The sequence below is a fragment of the Tyto alba genome, unplaced genomic scaffold, assembly GCF_018691265.1.
Source record: "Tyto alba isolate M040663 unplaced genomic scaffold, T.alba_DEE_v4.0 Super-Scaffold_17, whole genome shotgun sequence".
NCBI classification, from domain to species: domain Eukaryota; kingdom Metazoa; phylum Chordata; class Aves; order Strigiformes; family Tytonidae; genus Tyto; species Tyto alba.
The window spans coordinates 21,642,817-21,658,693 of NW_024881279.1; the positions used below are offsets into that span (position 1 = coordinate 21,642,817).

General features: G+C 56.5%; 1 protein-coding gene across 1 annotated transcript in view; it reads left to right on the forward strand.

Moving 5' to 3' along the window:
* LOC116965007 overlaps window positions 1–12,644 on the forward strand; it is a 46,665-nt gene extending 34,021 nt beyond the window's left edge. Inside the window, exons 13-18 of the mRNA XM_042790222.1 lie at window positions 986–4,972; window positions 6,064–7,269; window positions 7,408–7,759; window positions 8,084–8,439; window positions 9,478–9,900; window positions 11,083–12,644. Of these exons, the coding sequence (XP_042646156.1) occupies window positions 9,659–9,900; window positions 11,083–11,992 (1,152 nt within the window). The 5' untranslated portion in view covers window positions 986–4,972; window positions 6,064–7,269; window positions 7,408–7,759; window positions 8,084–8,439; window positions 9,478–9,658 and the 3' untranslated portion in view covers window positions 11,993–12,644. The remainder of the gene's footprint in view (window positions 1–985; window positions 4,973–6,063; window positions 7,270–7,407; window positions 7,760–8,083; window positions 8,440–9,477; window positions 9,901–11,082) is intronic.
* The last annotated feature ends 3,233 nt before the right edge of the window (window positions 12,645–15,877 follow it).

Here is a 15,877-nt window from a genome sequence, read left to right on the forward strand (position 1 = left end):
GTTTTAACGGCATTTTAAAAACCTGCTCCTGTGCTGTCGGAGCCCTGCGAGGGGTGCAGAGGGGCTCCGTCCTCTGCCTGGGTGTTCTGGTCCTCTTGTTTTCGAGCTTGGGAGGTTCCCACGCAAACAAGATGGTGCGTGCAGGTCTCCCAGCTTGTGGGGAAAAGCGTCCTGCTAATGCCTGGTGCTAGCACATCTCATCCTCCACTGCAGCTCAGGCACCTCCTCTGAGCCTGTGGCTGGACAGGAGAGGGCACCAGAGCTGCACTGTCACTGGGGTGGTGGCAGCACATTTGTCACCCCTGCGCATGGCTCCCTGAGGGGTGACATCCCTGTTGCTAGGGAGAGCGAGCAGCTGAGGCCAGGCTAATCTCCTTAGTGGCCTGAGCACCATCACGACAGTGAAAGGGAGATTAGGGAGCAGGATGGCATTAGCCACCCGGGATGCTCATTGGAGAGGAGCAAGGAGACAACTGAGCCAAGCAGACAGGGAGAAGACCCTGAGGGGGATCAGCGGAGGAGCCAGAGGGGCCTTGGTCGGCAGCAAATAACCCAACAGCTGGGAAGTGAAAGGTTTTAGACTACATGACCAAAAATCCTGGCAGAGCCATCCCTGCCCCCCCCTCCCCAGGAGGAAGGTGTTGCCAGGCAGTCTGGGTCCTAATCCTTTCTCTCCCATCCAGAGCGGGTGAGGTGGATGCCTTTCCACCCCCTACAATACCCATGGGGCAAGAAAACATTCCCTCGAAGCATATACAGAGAGAAGACCCACAGGATTTTACCCCATACCTGAGAGACATGGAGGAATGGGATGAGGAATAGTTATTGTTCCTTTCTATGATACAAGAGGCAAAAGATGTGATTTTTCTGTAGCAGAATATGTGAGGCTGTTGCTCACAAAGCCTCCGTGAAGGAGTCCAGCTGCTGGGCTCTGTTCCCTGTTCCTGCCATGTGGGTGTCAGTAGGTCCTGTGCTTTCTTTGCAGATGGCTAACGGGGCCAGAGAGATGGATGCTTTACAGAAAGCTTTGCAGTCTGGCAGAGCAGGGGAGCACGGCAGGGTTAGGTGCTGCTCACCGGGCTGTGCCACCTCTGTGCTTCCTCCCGCAGAGAGCTCCAGGGCTGGTAAGCGATTGACAAAAATGGTGCCTACTATTGCTCCTTGGTGTTTGTTCCTTCCTCTCAGCTGTCAAGGAAACCACGGCATGGTTCGCATACCCAGCTGGTACTGCTGCAGTTGCTGACGTGTTGCATCCTTTTAATCCACAGCCAAAATAGCTTCTCCACCCCTCCATTCGTGCTGGCTTACACAGCACCTTTCACTGTGCACTCCCGCCTGCCATCATCTGTTCTCCTGCCCAGCTATGTGGACTGAGATGCTAGATTTTTTTCTCAGTACCATAGAATGATTTAGGTTGGAAGGGACCTTTAAAGGTCATCTAGTCCAGTCCCCCTGCAATGAGCAGGGACATATTCAACTAAATCAGTTTTTTCAGAGCCACATCCAAGCTGACCTTGAATAGTTCCAGGGATGGGTCATCTACCACCTCTCTGGGAAACCTGTGCCAGTTTTTTACCACCCTTGTAAAAATTCCATGTTTATATCTAGTCTGAATATAACCTCTTTTAGTTTATAGCCATTACCCCTTGTCCTATCGCAACAGGCCTTACTAAAATTCTTCTCCCAGGCTGAGGCACCAGAATTGTACCTTTTACATGCATGAATGTGGTTAAGACAGGGCTGTTACGCTTCTGTCAGAAAGACCTGCAAAGATTCGGAAAGAGTCGAGGTGGTAGTGGGATATATGGAGATATTGCCCAGGTCCCAGCAGCTAGATGAAAAGATAGAGAGAAGGGGCTTGTGCCATGTTAGGGGCAGAAGGAAGAGAGATCAAAAGGGTTTGGAAAAGGAGACAGCTTGAAAGCAGGTTCAGAAATAGCAAGGTTTGGGGAGAACAGTGTGAAGAGATGTTAGAGCAGCTCCTGTGCTGCTGACAGTGGTCCCTGTATGGGAGATTCTGGGTAGAAGGGCTGTGATGTGCTCAGAATGGAAAGCAAACAGAGAAAAACAGGACCCAAAGTGGGATTGAGGACACGTGGTGCTAGATCTGTGCCGTAGAAGTGGCCACAAGCCAGTGACCAGACCAAAAGAGTGCGGCAGATCTCTTAGCCAAGCATTTGGAAAAAGAAAACCAGAGTAGAGATGTAGAAGACACGAAGCTACAACTTTTCTGTCTCAAATATAGGAGGAAAAGAATCGGGAGAAGCATGTAGAGAAATCTCCAACTCCGTTTCAGCAGCATACGGTAGCAGTGGGGTGTTTGCTCGCCTGTAGAAAAGGGCAGGGATTTTAAGTGGTGGGCTGTTCTGCCTTTCGGTCTCAGCCGGGCCCAAGCCTTACGCGTGGTTGGTGTAGGCTTGCTGCCCCGGCAGACCCTGAGCAGCTTGGTGGCTGCGTGGCAGACGTGTCGTGGTGCTGTTGGCCGTGCAGGGTGCTTGTGGTCCTCCACCGGTGACGGGACCGTGGCCGTAAGCAACAGCAGCAGCCCAAAGCCTGTAGGTACGCGTGACCACGTGTGCTCCTGTACGCCGCCTCGGCTGTTGGTGACGGCGTGCCTGGCGCCCCAAGTGACATCTCCCCAACTTGGTTTCACCCCTCTGGCCCTCTCCCAGAGGAGCACTGTGTGCTCTGAGCGCAGGAAGCTCTCCTGCTGCAATCAAAACCCGGGGGGGGGGAGGGAGGGACACACACTCACTGCCTTCACAGCTGTTTCAGACCCAGCTTCCCGTGGAGGGGAAGGATTTCCCTTTCCACATCTGCAAAAACAAGGGGCCCTGCCCACAGGGTACGAGGGCCAAGAGGGTTCCCCCTTATGCCACACAGGGGTAGGAGCCAGGGCAGGTGGTAGCAGGCACATGATCCTGAACTCTGCCTGTCCTCGCGGGATTTCCTTCCCCTGTCCTCTGGGGTTTCCCCTTTTTTTGCTCTTTTCAGAAGGTGATTTCAGTGCAGCATCCGTGTGGTCCTGTCGTGGCTTAACCCCAGTGGGCAGCTAAATGCCACCAGCTGCTAAATGGCTGAACACCTGCCTGCTGAGGGGAAGTGAGGAATGAATTCCTTATTTCGCTTTGCTTGTGCTCTCAGCTGTTACTTTACCTATTAAACCACCTTTATCTCAACCCTTACCCTTCCAGTTCTGCCCCCCATCCCTCTGGGTGGTGGGGGGGGATGAGTAAGTGGCTGTGTGGGGCTGAGCTGCCCACTGGAGTCAACCCACAGCAGGTTCCAAGCCTGTGCTGGTTTCGGCATTACCCCATGGTGCTCCGAGAGCGTGTGTTTGCAGAGGATTCTGCTGGAGCCAGTGCTTCTCCGAGTGCTCCTCCCTGTGAGCCTCCTGCCTGATGTTTTGTGGTCCCCAGGAGATCTCCCAGTGGGACATATTGTCCTTCTCCATCGTCCCACTACCAGCTGTCAGGACATTTCTCCATTCCTCCGTCACGGCTGCCAGGGAAGACAGCAGCTCAGTGTATGAGCCTTGTCAGCTCTGATTTCTGACTCCTGTCCTGCCCAAGCAGCTGTATCTGTTCAGCCACAAGCAGCTCCTGCCCTAGACTGTGAAGGAATAGGAAAAGCCATCAGGCTTCTGCTTAATAGCTTAAGGACCCGTTGTGGGGGAGCGAGGTCAGCAAAAGGGGTGTGCTGCAGCCAGCCCATGGAGTAAGATGCGCCAACCACAGCAGGGCAAGCACACAATAGCTCAGTGTCCTCCTCCGGTCTGACCTGGGGCTTGTCCTACCCCCAGAGCTTCAGCCAGATGATTCAGAGCTGGTTTGTGGTTGAAGTGACTCAGCCAGTATCCTTTTCTGTCGCCTCGACGTCACGCATATGCCATCTGCTCCCCACCACACAGCAAAGTGAAGGCAGGAAATCGATTCTGATTCCATCGTTCCATCCGTCCCACTCTGAGCTTGGTGCTGGCCTGGGTACCCAAAGGAAAGGGAGCGAGGGTTGAGCCCCGCAGGATGCAAGGGGACTGTTCTTGCTCAGACAGGATGAAGCTGTCACGTACAGAGCAGATACGTTACCCCCTGCCCCATTGCTCAGGCTGTTGCTGGCTCTGCGGGAGGGAGGAAGATGTTCCTCTTGAACCCAGGTGATGCTAACCACAAACCGAGCCCAGGGAGCAGGGCAGGTTGCAGCCTTTGCCAGGGGGTGCAATCACACCACAACAAAAATCTGTGTATGCGGGGGGAGGAGGAAGCTGTTTCTAAGTCTTTCAGAAATATTTCACCAGTCCTCTGCAGAGCCACTGCAATTTCAAATCAGGGCTGCTGGGGATGACTAATAATAGCATCTTTGGGCATGGGTTTCTAGCCTGGCCATCCTTTGATCAAGCCATAAATACTCATTGCCCAAAATACTATTAATGTTCAGTAGCTGTAGTGTTTTCCTGTTGTCCTCCTGCTGATGACAATGGCATGAGAAGTCAGTTGATAAAGCCCAGCTGGCTTTCTAAAGTCTCCTAAAGAAGCTAAAGTCCCATGGGACAAGAGGGGAGGTTCCTACATGACTGCTAACCTGTTATTTAACAGGCTAAAAGTCAGGAAACAAAATGCATCAGGAAGACTGTGAAGAGTAGGAATATTTCTGACAATATTTCAGTGGGAAAAAACAAAGCACTAACTGTGAAGCGAGCAGGGGGATGCTCCAAGCTGAGCATTGCCTCTTGGAGCGAAACCTGGGGTTTATGGGGTTTCCATGGCAATGTCAGCCCAGTGCTCTGCGGCAGTTAAAAACCCCAAATCCCCACCCGAGATCTAGGAATCCCTGGGAAAGGAAGAAGAGGAAGGAAGAGCAACCACAGCGGTGGCTTTTTTTTTTGTTTTAAATGTGTTGTGCTGCCTGCAGTTCTGGTTCCCCTGCCCGAGGAGGGACATCATAAACGAGACCAGCTGTGGAGGGAGGCAGCAAGGTGACTGGGTAGACTTGGGGCAGCTTAATCCAGAAAAGGGGCGTGAAGGAGGTGTATGAAATTATAAACTGGAGATGTTTGTGTCTCTTCCACAAGAGCTTGAATGAAGCTGGGAGGGGCAGATTTAAATGCCAGGCTGTAGTTTCACAGCCCTCCTCTTTACAGGATGTTGCAGATGCTTATGGTTTACACAGGTTAAAAAAAGCAACCGAATACATTTCTGGAAGAAAAAGGTGGGAGGATGTGAGAAAATTCACTGGTTGAGAAAGATGAGAGAGTGTCAGTGGGGGTGTGAGGGAGTATTTGAGACCTGCAAGGAGCGGAGGCGGAAGGATCAGTCTGCTGGGTTAATGCCATGTGTTGGAAAGGGGGTTTGGCCTGGGGGAGAGCGGGGCTGCGGGGGGACAGCTCTGCCCAGAGGAGCGAGAAGCTTCTGCAGGTCGGGGCTTGGGAGAGGGGCTGGGGGATGTGAAAGAGCCTGGGGGGAGAAGGGGCTGCTGGATCAGAGCGGGACCGTTGCAGAGAGGAGGCTTTGCTGAGAGATGAAGACAAGAAGCGCATTGAGTACAGGATCTTACTTTCTTTCAGCTCTCTCTAACTGTGCTACTGGTCCAGCTGGCAGCTGGAGGGATGTCTCTCACCCCCCCACCCCCCCCTCCTTTCTGATGTAGCCCCGAGGGGATCAGTGCACAAAGCCTGGCAGCTCTGAATGCTCCCTGTGTTGTCTGCTCGAACCAAATGCTTCATCCCCCGCTCGCTGCTGGACTGAGGTGGGAGAGCAGCTCTCGGGCCGTTCTCGAGCAACCCGGCGGCAGCAACCTGAGACCACCCGGAGGGGCTGGCCCATCAGCAGTGCCCACACACCAGGGTCCAGCACTGAAAAATGCCCCCCCCTGCCCAGGTGATATCTGGCCAGCAGAGCTGGAAGGAGAAGGGAGATGGTTGCTGTCTGGGTTTGGAGGCTGCCGGTCCCTCCCCAGCCTGGCTCTGCCGTGGTCTGCATGTGTCAGACCTGCTGTGCACCGGGCAGAAGTGCTGTCCTAGCCTTCTCCTGCGCACAGCCCACGTTCCTCTTGCTTTTCTGGTTTCAGGGGGCGTGAGGGACAGACCCGTAAGTGATGTTTCCTGCATGCTGCACCACTGGTGAAATGGCCACTGTGTGGGGCTGAGGGGCAGGACAGGGAGAGGCAGACGTGGCAAGGAGAGGTGAGGAGTAGTTTCAAGGGTGCTCCAGGGTACGGAGAGGGCAAGAAAAGGGTGCTGGGTTCATGATAGCCATTTGGCAGAGTCTCCAAGAGGCTTTTAAATTCCGTACAGGAGCCTATAGCTTGTCTCCTCTGCGTGGCTTTGCGTGCCTGCCCTTGGTATTTCAGAAGCTGGGGTGACAGCATGAAAGTCTTTTGGTCCTGAAAGAGTTATTTTCCCATGCCTGCCGTGATTCAGCTGCGGCTTTATATTTCTGAGCTGGTCCCCTCCCTTCTGCCATCCCCTCCCAATCGTTAAAATGCATCTTCAGAGGCACCGAAGGCAGGAGCTTGTGCAGGCAGGGCCCGTGGCTGCGGCCGCGCTGGCCGGCCACTGCTTGCCCCTGGGACCCGCGGGTCCTCGGCGGCTGCTCTGGGTCAGGGCTGCCAGCTTGAGCCTGGCATCATGAACTGGAGGAGCTCAGGCCTTAAGCTGACAAGGCTTCTTAAGAGCAGGTGCTGTCTGGGCCTCGTTACTGGGATGCCGGTGCTCAGCTGCCTCTGGATGAGGCCGATGTGGGGGGGGATGTGTGGAGGTGTAATTCTCCGCCAGCACAACCCCCATGAGAGCCTGGCGGGCAGCATCCTCCGTTACACCGCCTCTGTCCTCTCCCCTGGGGGCCTCCTAAGGAGGTTGTGTCCTGAGGTGTGGAGTCCCAGTTGGGTCAGTGTTGCCCGTCGGGGAGCTACGCCTGTTGTCTGGGGTTGGGGTGAAGACAGACGGAGGCCTGAACCTTTAACGTGCTCCATTTTGCTGCCCTGGACCCCTTGGTGGGAACTTCTCGATTCCCCAGTGTCCTGAGGTCAGGTAGCTCCCCCAGCCCAGCCAGCTGCTGCCCACGAGGAAGATGGTTTGTACCAGAGCTGGCCTGGAGGTGCTTCTCCCCCCTCTTTTTAACAATGCCTTGTTTCAGAACCATGCAAGACCAGCAAAGCTAGCAAGGTGACAAGAGATGGAGGTGTTCTTGTGGAGACCACAGACATCATCAGCTGCTCCAGCTAGACTTTGTCCCTGGCAAAGGCAGAAAACTGCTGGACCTGTGAGAGATTTCAGTAAGTAAAATAGTTTTACTCTGGGATCTGTGCATGGCTATGAAGGGTAATATATTTCCTTTCATGCTTTGGGGGCCGTTTGTGCCATTTTTTGTGTCATTTTAGCTCTCCTGTCTAATCTTTGGTCTGCTCCTGTAGATAACTGAAGGGCCAAAGGCTTCAGCCAAGGGGAGTTAAAATCATCTGCAGTTCTCATGCTGGAGCAGACTGGGCAGAAAGGCAGGAACGGAAGGTAAAGCCACAGCCCTCCCCACACGTAGCTCAGTGCCGGGGTGCCAGCACAGGGACCCCGGGTCTTGCTTTGCAGGGTGCTGGCTCTTGATACAATAGTTTACAGTTGAGAAGCTTACGGCTTCCAGACGTTTTCTTGTTCTATTTTAATATCTTTGGAACGTTGAAGTAATGGAGTGATCCATAACAGCCCAGCATCATCTGGGACCAGCCCACAGCTCAGCTGCTGTCGTAACACTGCAGGCTGATCCCAGCCCAGGTAGGAGCTGGGGTACCGGGCGGGTGGAGAAGGGAATAGGGTGGCCGGGAATGCTCTCAGAGAGAAGGGAGATTGGCACCCTCTGACCTGGGAGAGTCACCCAGGGAGGGGTGAGCCAGCACAGGCGGTGCAGCGGGGTCTGGGGGGCCTTTCAGCATGGCTGGGGTCACCGAGCACGGGGCAGGTTCTTTTCTGAGGGAGCCTGTGCCCACCCAAGTGCTACTGGGAGCACTGGTCCCTCCTGGAATCACGCCGGACCTTTGCAGCTTTTAGTTTTAATGCACTTTTACGTTCAATAATAATCCATTTCTGGTTTTTTGGTAGCATTTCAGGTGTTCCTGGGGCTCGTTATCCCATCACGGGTTGGAAGCGCTAATAAAAAGCTGGGCGAACCGAGGAGACCGTGTGCCCCCGTGCCAGGTCAGCCCGGCAGCCCCGCGTGGCACGTGGCAGGGCCGCCGGTCCCCTCGCCGCCGCGGCTGCTCTCAGCAGGGCTCTTTGTGCAGGGCACGATGCCTGCGCTCTGCTTCAGATGCCGCTTCGTGCCTGTTACCCCACTCCCATCCCAGGTGCTCCGGCATGCAAACCTGGCCGTGCGTGAACCGGAGAGAATAACGGCGAGCGAGTGGCTGCAGATAAAAGCCCTTGGGAAGAGGTGGGCGCGTGCCTGCGCGCAAGAGGTTTGTGCTTGAAAGAGAAAAACGCTGATTGCAGAGGGGAGAAGGGTTGCTCTGGTTCAGCCTCGAGCAGCTGCTCAGGCAGGATGGTGCTGGCCACGGTTGAGGGACTCCCTGCACTCAGACCGGGGTGAACCAGGGGGCCCACTGCAAGCAAGGCTTGACCCCTTCCCCCCCCCACGAAGGGATGAGGGGGTCAAAAAGGGCAGCCAGGACAATTAAGACATCGGTCTCTCCGCCTTCTCGGTGCCTGGGGTATCAGAGGGCTCCATGTGGGGCCAAGAGCTCTGCCACCCCTGCGTCGGGGGGGGCGGGAGGCTCTGCCAGGCTGGTGAGGGCAGGCAGGAGTTGCCTTTGTGCAGCCAAACGTGGCTGTATTTAGCAGCCCCAGAAAGCTGCAAAATGAAAGAGAAATCAAGATACGTGAGCTGCTCTTGGAGCCTTGCCTGAGAGCTGTAATTTTCTTGTAACAGCTCCCTTAATATAAAGCTTTTTTTTGTGGCTTTGCAGCTGTGGGCAAGTGATGCTCTGGCAGCACTGTGTTATCATGACAGTTTGTATGTACAGAAGATGGAGAAATAAAGGGGTTTTTTTTGATATATAAATGGGATCTTGCATCCATGTCATAACTTTGATGGCGCAGAGACAAATTTGGAGCCTTGTGGCACTGAGCTGCAGGGACCTCGTCCGGGCTGGGGTGGGCTGCTGGGGAGCTGGAGCAGCATCACAAGCTGCCTGCGGTGGGCTGGGTGCTGCCACCATGTCCCAGGAGGAGGCTGGAAGTCCCGTTCCCTGCTCAGAAAATCCACCTTGGGAAACCTGGTCTGGTACCGGAGAGCCCAGATGTGGAGTGGGCTCTGGGGGGTGGAGGTCTTCCCGCTGCCCAAATGTCACCCAGGCTGAAAGCCAGGCGGGTGGGAAGCTGGGTGGAGATAGGAGGAACCCTCACTGTCCAAATATTTGCCATGATGGATATTCCCCGGGGATAAAACGGTAGGCAGAGCCCTAGTCACACTGCTTGAGCCTTCCTCGTCCCCAAAGGTGTACATATCTGTGTGGCAGCTCCGTGCCAGCAGTGCCCCTCCTTTCGACCCCGCAGAGGGCTCCTCCTGCCCTCGTTCTCTTGTGAGCGGCACCAGCCTGGCCACCCGCTGAGTTTAGAGGTTGACCCAGCCAGAAATCAGCCAGCCTGCAGCTCCCTGCTGCTCCGCCGGGATGAAGGATGCTTTCTCCCAGATGGCTACTTCAGAGGGACAAATGCTGTGCCGCGTGCTGGTGGCACTGGCTTGGTGGCACCGGAGGAGTTTGTCTTTGCGACTGGTTCCGTGCACGGGGCTGGAGCCGAGGGCGCAAGGCTGCGTCCTTCGTGCATGGACAACCGAGCCCGGGCTCTGTTCCTCGTCCTGGGACCAAGCACACGTTGCAGCAGCCATTCTGCTGCTGGAGTCCTGCTGGCATCTCGTGGTAGGTACCCCATGGGGCACCCAAATCCCCGCTGCGGGCAGCCCCATCCCCTCCTGCCCAGGGCAGCGCTGCCTTTACCCCCTGCCTGCAGTGGGGAGCAGCCCCCTGCTCCCCTCCGTTTCAAAAGGTGGTGGTAGGACATGACCAAGGGGGTCCTTGGTGTCCCCTGAAGCTGCTCCAGCCCCTCCTGCTGCAGCAAGCTGCCACCAGCAGCTCCTCCCCATTTCTGATCCTCCTCTGTACCTTCCCCACCCCCTCACAGGCACAGTCTTAGGGGGACATGACCACAAGCCAAGCCTGTGCCTCAGACTGCTTCTATCTCTTCCCCAGCCCCCCTTTTCTGCTTCAAGGAATCCGTGTTGCTGCAGCAGGGTGTGGGATGGGGCTGGCCAGCCAGTACTTGTTCCACAGGGCTTTTGGGAGCTGGTCCCTGCTGGCATGGATGCTGGGGACTTTAGGACTAATTTAAAAATGAGGACAGAGACCTGATTATTGCCCTAGTTTATGTCAAATCCCCTCAGTTGGTTTGTTGGTTCTTTGGTTTTGTTTTTTGGGTTTTTTTAGCAGCCTTTTGATGAGTTCATCAATGACAAGTTGCTAATTGGGGATCAGGAGGCCTTGAACTTGGGTGGGGGGCAGAGAAGCGGGGTCTCCCGGCGTGCCCCACAGCTCAATGCATCCTTGTTGTTCTGTGAAAACAGGGGGAAAAAAGAGCCATGATAAAATAAACATCTAAACCTAGTGCTAGGCCTGACGGGGGGTGGGGGATGCAGGAAAACCAGGCTGGGGTGGCCTCAGAGGGGGATGAGGCTGGTGCTCAGTTAGGAGGTGGGGACACCCCAAAGTTCTGCAGGGTCCAGCAGAGACCTCGTGGCCCAGCGGGGAGAGGTGCCGCATCACCCCAGGGTGCTGAAGTAGTGGGGGGGGATTTCTGGTTTCTAACAACATGAGGTACCCACCAGCATTGTGTAGAGCAGTGGGCTCCAAACTTTTTGATTGCACCCCCTCCACTATATTTACTGGTTTATAAATTACCTACATAGGCTACTGGGCTAACATGTACATTGTAAAGCAGAGACTAAAATAGAAATTTTAAAAGGATGGGATAGAGATAGAATAAGCACTATTTTTTAAAGTATTTTTTATTTATTAACAGTACAAAAATTATTTTTTTTCCTGTAGCCCGGTGGACTATCTCATGCACTGCAATCTGGGGACCACGGGCTCGGAGGGAGCCAGCCAGGTCCCCACATCTGGCTCTAGCAGGCCCCTTTCCCAAGCCCCCCCTTCCTTTCCCCCCCTACCCCCAGTACTGCCCCACACAAAGCAGCTTTGTCAGCCTCTTCCTCTCCTCTGTCTGGCTGCTCTCCCTCTCTGGCACCCGTTTCAGCTCCCTCTGCAGCAAAAGACCCTCCTTCTCTCTTTATCTCTGGGGTTGGGGTCCAAGCCCCGGTGTAGCCCCATTTCAGCTCACGGGAACCCCCGGACTGTGCACTGGTCTGGAGATAACGGGGACAATGGGAACGCCACCCTGGCACCCACCCGCATCCTGGGGACCAGTCGTGCAGCTGCCACCGGGATGAGAGGTGGGCACCGCTCCCCCAAACCTCTGGAGTCAGGGGGGCACGGGGTGGGGGAAGTTTCCCTCCAGCACAGCTTCACCAGCTGCTTTCCCTTCCCCATCCCAGCAGGGCTGTGTCGCTCAGGCTTCACCCAGGAAAGGTCCCCTCAAATCCCAGGTGTCGTGAGCCCTGTGGGGAAGGAGGGGAGGTCCCTGGGACATGTCTCTGCTTCCCAGTCCAAAACTGGCAGCAACTTCCAAACCTTGGCCGCTGGGATGTCCCTGGCACAGTGCCACCCACACCCCTGTCCCCTGAAAGGGGGATATGCCCAAACACAGCCACCTCCAGTCCCCTTCCTGCTCCCAGCCACCCTGGCAAAACCCTGGCTGGTTTGGCTCAACATCGTTGCCCATTCATGTGGCGAAGGTGCCAAAAACCCCCTCCCCTGGCTGCGTGCCACCCGGGGCTCCCCGGGGATGGGTTGGGGGGGACCAGCACTGGGCTCTGGGGGAGTGGAGGGGTGTTCCTGACTGCAGAGGCAGCCTCAGACGCAGGGACCGCGCGCATGGGCTGGCTCCTCCACCGGCAGCTCGGTGACAGTGACCCTGGCAGGTCCCACCCACAGCATCACAGGGACCCCAATAAATTCCAGCGGAGTGTGTGGGTTTCAGGGGGGGATGGCTGTGTCCCCTTCGAGCTGAGCCCCTCCAGCCACACCGTGGCCCAGCAGCAGTGCTCACAGCATCTCCCCCATCCACCCGCTTTGCCTTCATCCCGCCTGGCATCCCTCTCCTTCCCCTGCCTCCCCCCTCCCTGCCCTCCCTTTTCCCCAGCTCCATGACTTTCAGGTTTTGGGCACAGCTGCCCTCGGCTCCCCCCGGGGCCAACCAGCCACCAGCTCTGCCCTGTGGGGGTGGACAGACAGACAGACAGAGCAGGCCCCCAGCAGCTCATGCCACTGCACGACAGAGGCCACCACAAGGTCACGCAGGCTGCAAACGGGCAAAATCCCAACCACGTCCTATCTCGCCTGGTCTCCTGCAGCCCGGAGAGCGGCTGAGGGCTGGCCCTGCTCCTCCACAGGATGGATGAGCTCTTGGCAGCCCCCGAAAGGGCAGGCAAGGCCTTCCCTCCACCCCTTCCTTCACCGCAGTCACAAGGTTTCAGCCGGCAAAAGGCAAATTTTTATTCCATCTCCACACGCGGGGCTTAAGTTGTTAAAAGAAAATAATAAAATAAATCAAAGCATCAGGAAGTGGATTTATGGAGCCAGAAGGGACGCGGAGGATGGTGAAACACCTCTCGTTCCCACCTGGGAATGTGAAACTGTGTGAGGATCCGGCTGCATCAGGGGGAAATAAAATCCCAGGGGATGTTACGGTGAGGGGCTGGCGAGGAGCCGGGAGGTGCGGGCTGTGGGCAGGGCTTTCCCACCACGCCACCCTGCTATGGACACCCACTCCCCTCACCTGGCTGTTTGCACCAGCCGTCCCAGATAGTCCCTTTTAGACCTTTTCTATCCCAAGCACTGAGATTTCTAAGTGAGTTTTGATGGCAACAGCTGCCTGCCCTGCTGATGTGTTTGTGGGAGGAGAAACTGCACTGTCCCTGGCTCCCTCGGGTTTCTTCTGCTTGGGGCAGGCTCAAAATCTAGCTGTAGGCTCTTGGCAGGGGGAAAGCACAAAGCCCTGTTTAACCCTACCCAGTGTGAGTGACAGACCCAGGGTAACCTCCTGACTGTCTTCAGGGACCCCAAAGGAGCAGGTGAGAGGGAGCTGCGTGAAAATTCAGCTTTTTGGGTTGATTTTTTTTTTTCCCTCCCCACACTCTTCACTGGGTGAGGTCACTGCTGGAGGAGCTGCCTGATGGGACTGAGCCCGTGACCACCGCGTGATGCCAAGGAGCACGTCAGCAGGCAGGACGCCAGCTCCCCACCCAGCCCTCCCCAGGACCGAGCGACCACAGGTCAGCTCAGCTCACAAAATCCAGTGGAAAACTGGGTTTGCTCAATTCTATTTTTTTTTTTTTTTGCTGTTGTTGTTTTGGTTTAATTTTCAAGGTCAACTGGCCAAAAAAAATTGTGACTGCTGTGAACGAGGGCTCCGCAAGCTGGTGATGTGGGGCCACCACTGCCCGCAGCATCTGCAGGCTCTGGCCCTGCCAGGAGCAGGCGGCAAGTTGGGGACAATCCCCAGGGAAAGGACGGTGGGGTCTCCAGCACTGAGTGACCTGTTCCTGTACCCCCAAGGGCTTCCATCTCAGCGGCCCGCAGAGCAGCCTGGGGTGCCCCTGGTTCCATGCCATGAATGTACCTGGGAGTGTGACAAGGAACAGAGGGGATGGGGGGAACTGCTCCAAATGGGGGAAAAGAAGGAGCTGGAGGAGAAGTAGAGTGAAGCAGCAGCAGGAGGGTACCGGGGTAGAGGAGGATACAAGCCCCTCCCGGCTGTTGAGGGATGTTCAGACCATCCCAGCGTGGACCCTCACCTGCCTGATACCCCAGCCCAGACCCGAAGTCCCCCTCTGCTCAGCAGCTGGGCCACCTTGAAGTTTGCTGGTGAATACACACACACACCCCCCCCATGCACACCAGGTTTGGGGGCAGGATACAGCTGGTCACCCCCCTCCGCAGCAGCCGGCACCAGGCACACAGGCCATGGTCTGATTCCAGCCACAGAGCCCCGCAGCTCCCCGCCACGGCTGGAGGTAAGACCCTTTCTCTACCTGCTCACTCGCTCCCATCCCACATCCAGGATCATCCCCTCCTTTCCAAAGGTCAAGTCTGCCCTTCCCGGGAGCAATGCCTCTAATCCCTGATGGTCACTCAGCTCCAGGTCTTGTCACCCTCTTTGCGTCTCTTTTGTCAGGGCTGTGACTTGGGCTCTGTTTCTGTCGGCTTCCCTTTTCTCATCACCCCAGCTCAGGAAGTCCTCCATCAGCTAACCATGCTGCAATGAACATGTTCCCGCTCCCGCCTGTCCCTGTTAATTAGTGCAGCTGACAGGATTCCCTTCATCAGCGCTAATTGGCCAGGTTTGTGTCCCTGTGTTTTCCCCTTCCCAGATTTCTCAGTGCCCTTGGCCGATTTTTCTTGCAACAGAGAGGCGAATTAAAATGAAACTAAATACACATCCTCACACTTGCACACACCCTTGCACTGACACCAGCAGCTGGGGACACAGCGGGGCTGGGGGTACCGGGGAGGCTCTGGGCCTTTGCAAAGCCTCTTTGCTCCCCACCAGCATGACTGTCACCCAGCCGGGGACCCGCTGGCCTGACCATCCCCTCTTCACCACCACCTGGCCCCAGCATCACTGCCAAAGAGGGCAGCGAGGCCCAGTGTCCTGGGACAATGCCACCGCAGCTAGGGTGGGTGCTGGGGACAGCCCCCGGGTGGCACCTGGGTGCGCTCAGCCCTGCTCCCCATTGTCACACACACACACACACCCCCCCGCAATGTGCTCCAGCGTGGGAGCGACAGCGTCCCCGGGGCTGGGGGCAGAGGGCAGGGTGTGACAAGGGCCCCACAGCACCAGGTCCCTGCCCTGTCACCACCCTGACTTCCCCCTCTGTGTCGTCCCCATCCCCATCCCCCCCCAGCGTCTGGGACCACCTACCCCAAAAGAGGATGCTCTGGCACGAACCCCCTCCTGTGTGGGTGCATGCATGTGCGTGCACACGTGTGCATGCGTGTGTGAGAGACCAGCGGTGTCCCCATGTACACGGGGAGGGGAGGAGGATTGGCTCTGCGTGGTGCACAGAAATTTGGGGGCGGGGGGGGGGGGGGGATGGACTGTCCCTATGAGAGGTGCATGGGGATTTCCAGGGGTCTCTGTGAGAATGCAGCAGAATTCGGGGGAGGGGGGTATGTGTCTCTGCGGGGTGTAGGGGGATTTGGGGCGTGTCTGTTGGTCTACAAGGGGGTTTTGGGTGGCGGGGTCTGTGTGTCAGGGCAGTCTCAAGGGGTGCTGGGGGATGGGGAGGGGGTGGAGGCCACGGAGCTGCAGCCCGGAGGGAGGCACGGGGTGAGGGGGATGGGATGAGAATATGGGGAGTTGGGGCTGTTCCCTGCACTCCTGGAGCCTCCTGTGTGCTGCTAATGGGGGGGACACCAGCCCCAGCCCCTCATGCCAGGCTGTCTGTCTGTCCTTCTGTCTCTCTTCCTATCTCGAGGCAGCTCTGCCCCCGCCCCTCCAACCCTCCCCCTCACATCTGGGCAGCAGCTGCCTATTTTTTCCTCCATGGTTGCAACACCCCGAGTCACAGGACATTTCTCCTTGGCCTATGTTGGATGTTGACAAGAGAGGGTGGGGGGGCTCGTCCTGGCCAGGGGGCCCCGGGTATAGTGACTGACCACCCCCCTCAAACAAAGAGAGGGGAGCCCAGGCACCATGAAGAGCAAATCACCTTGGGGT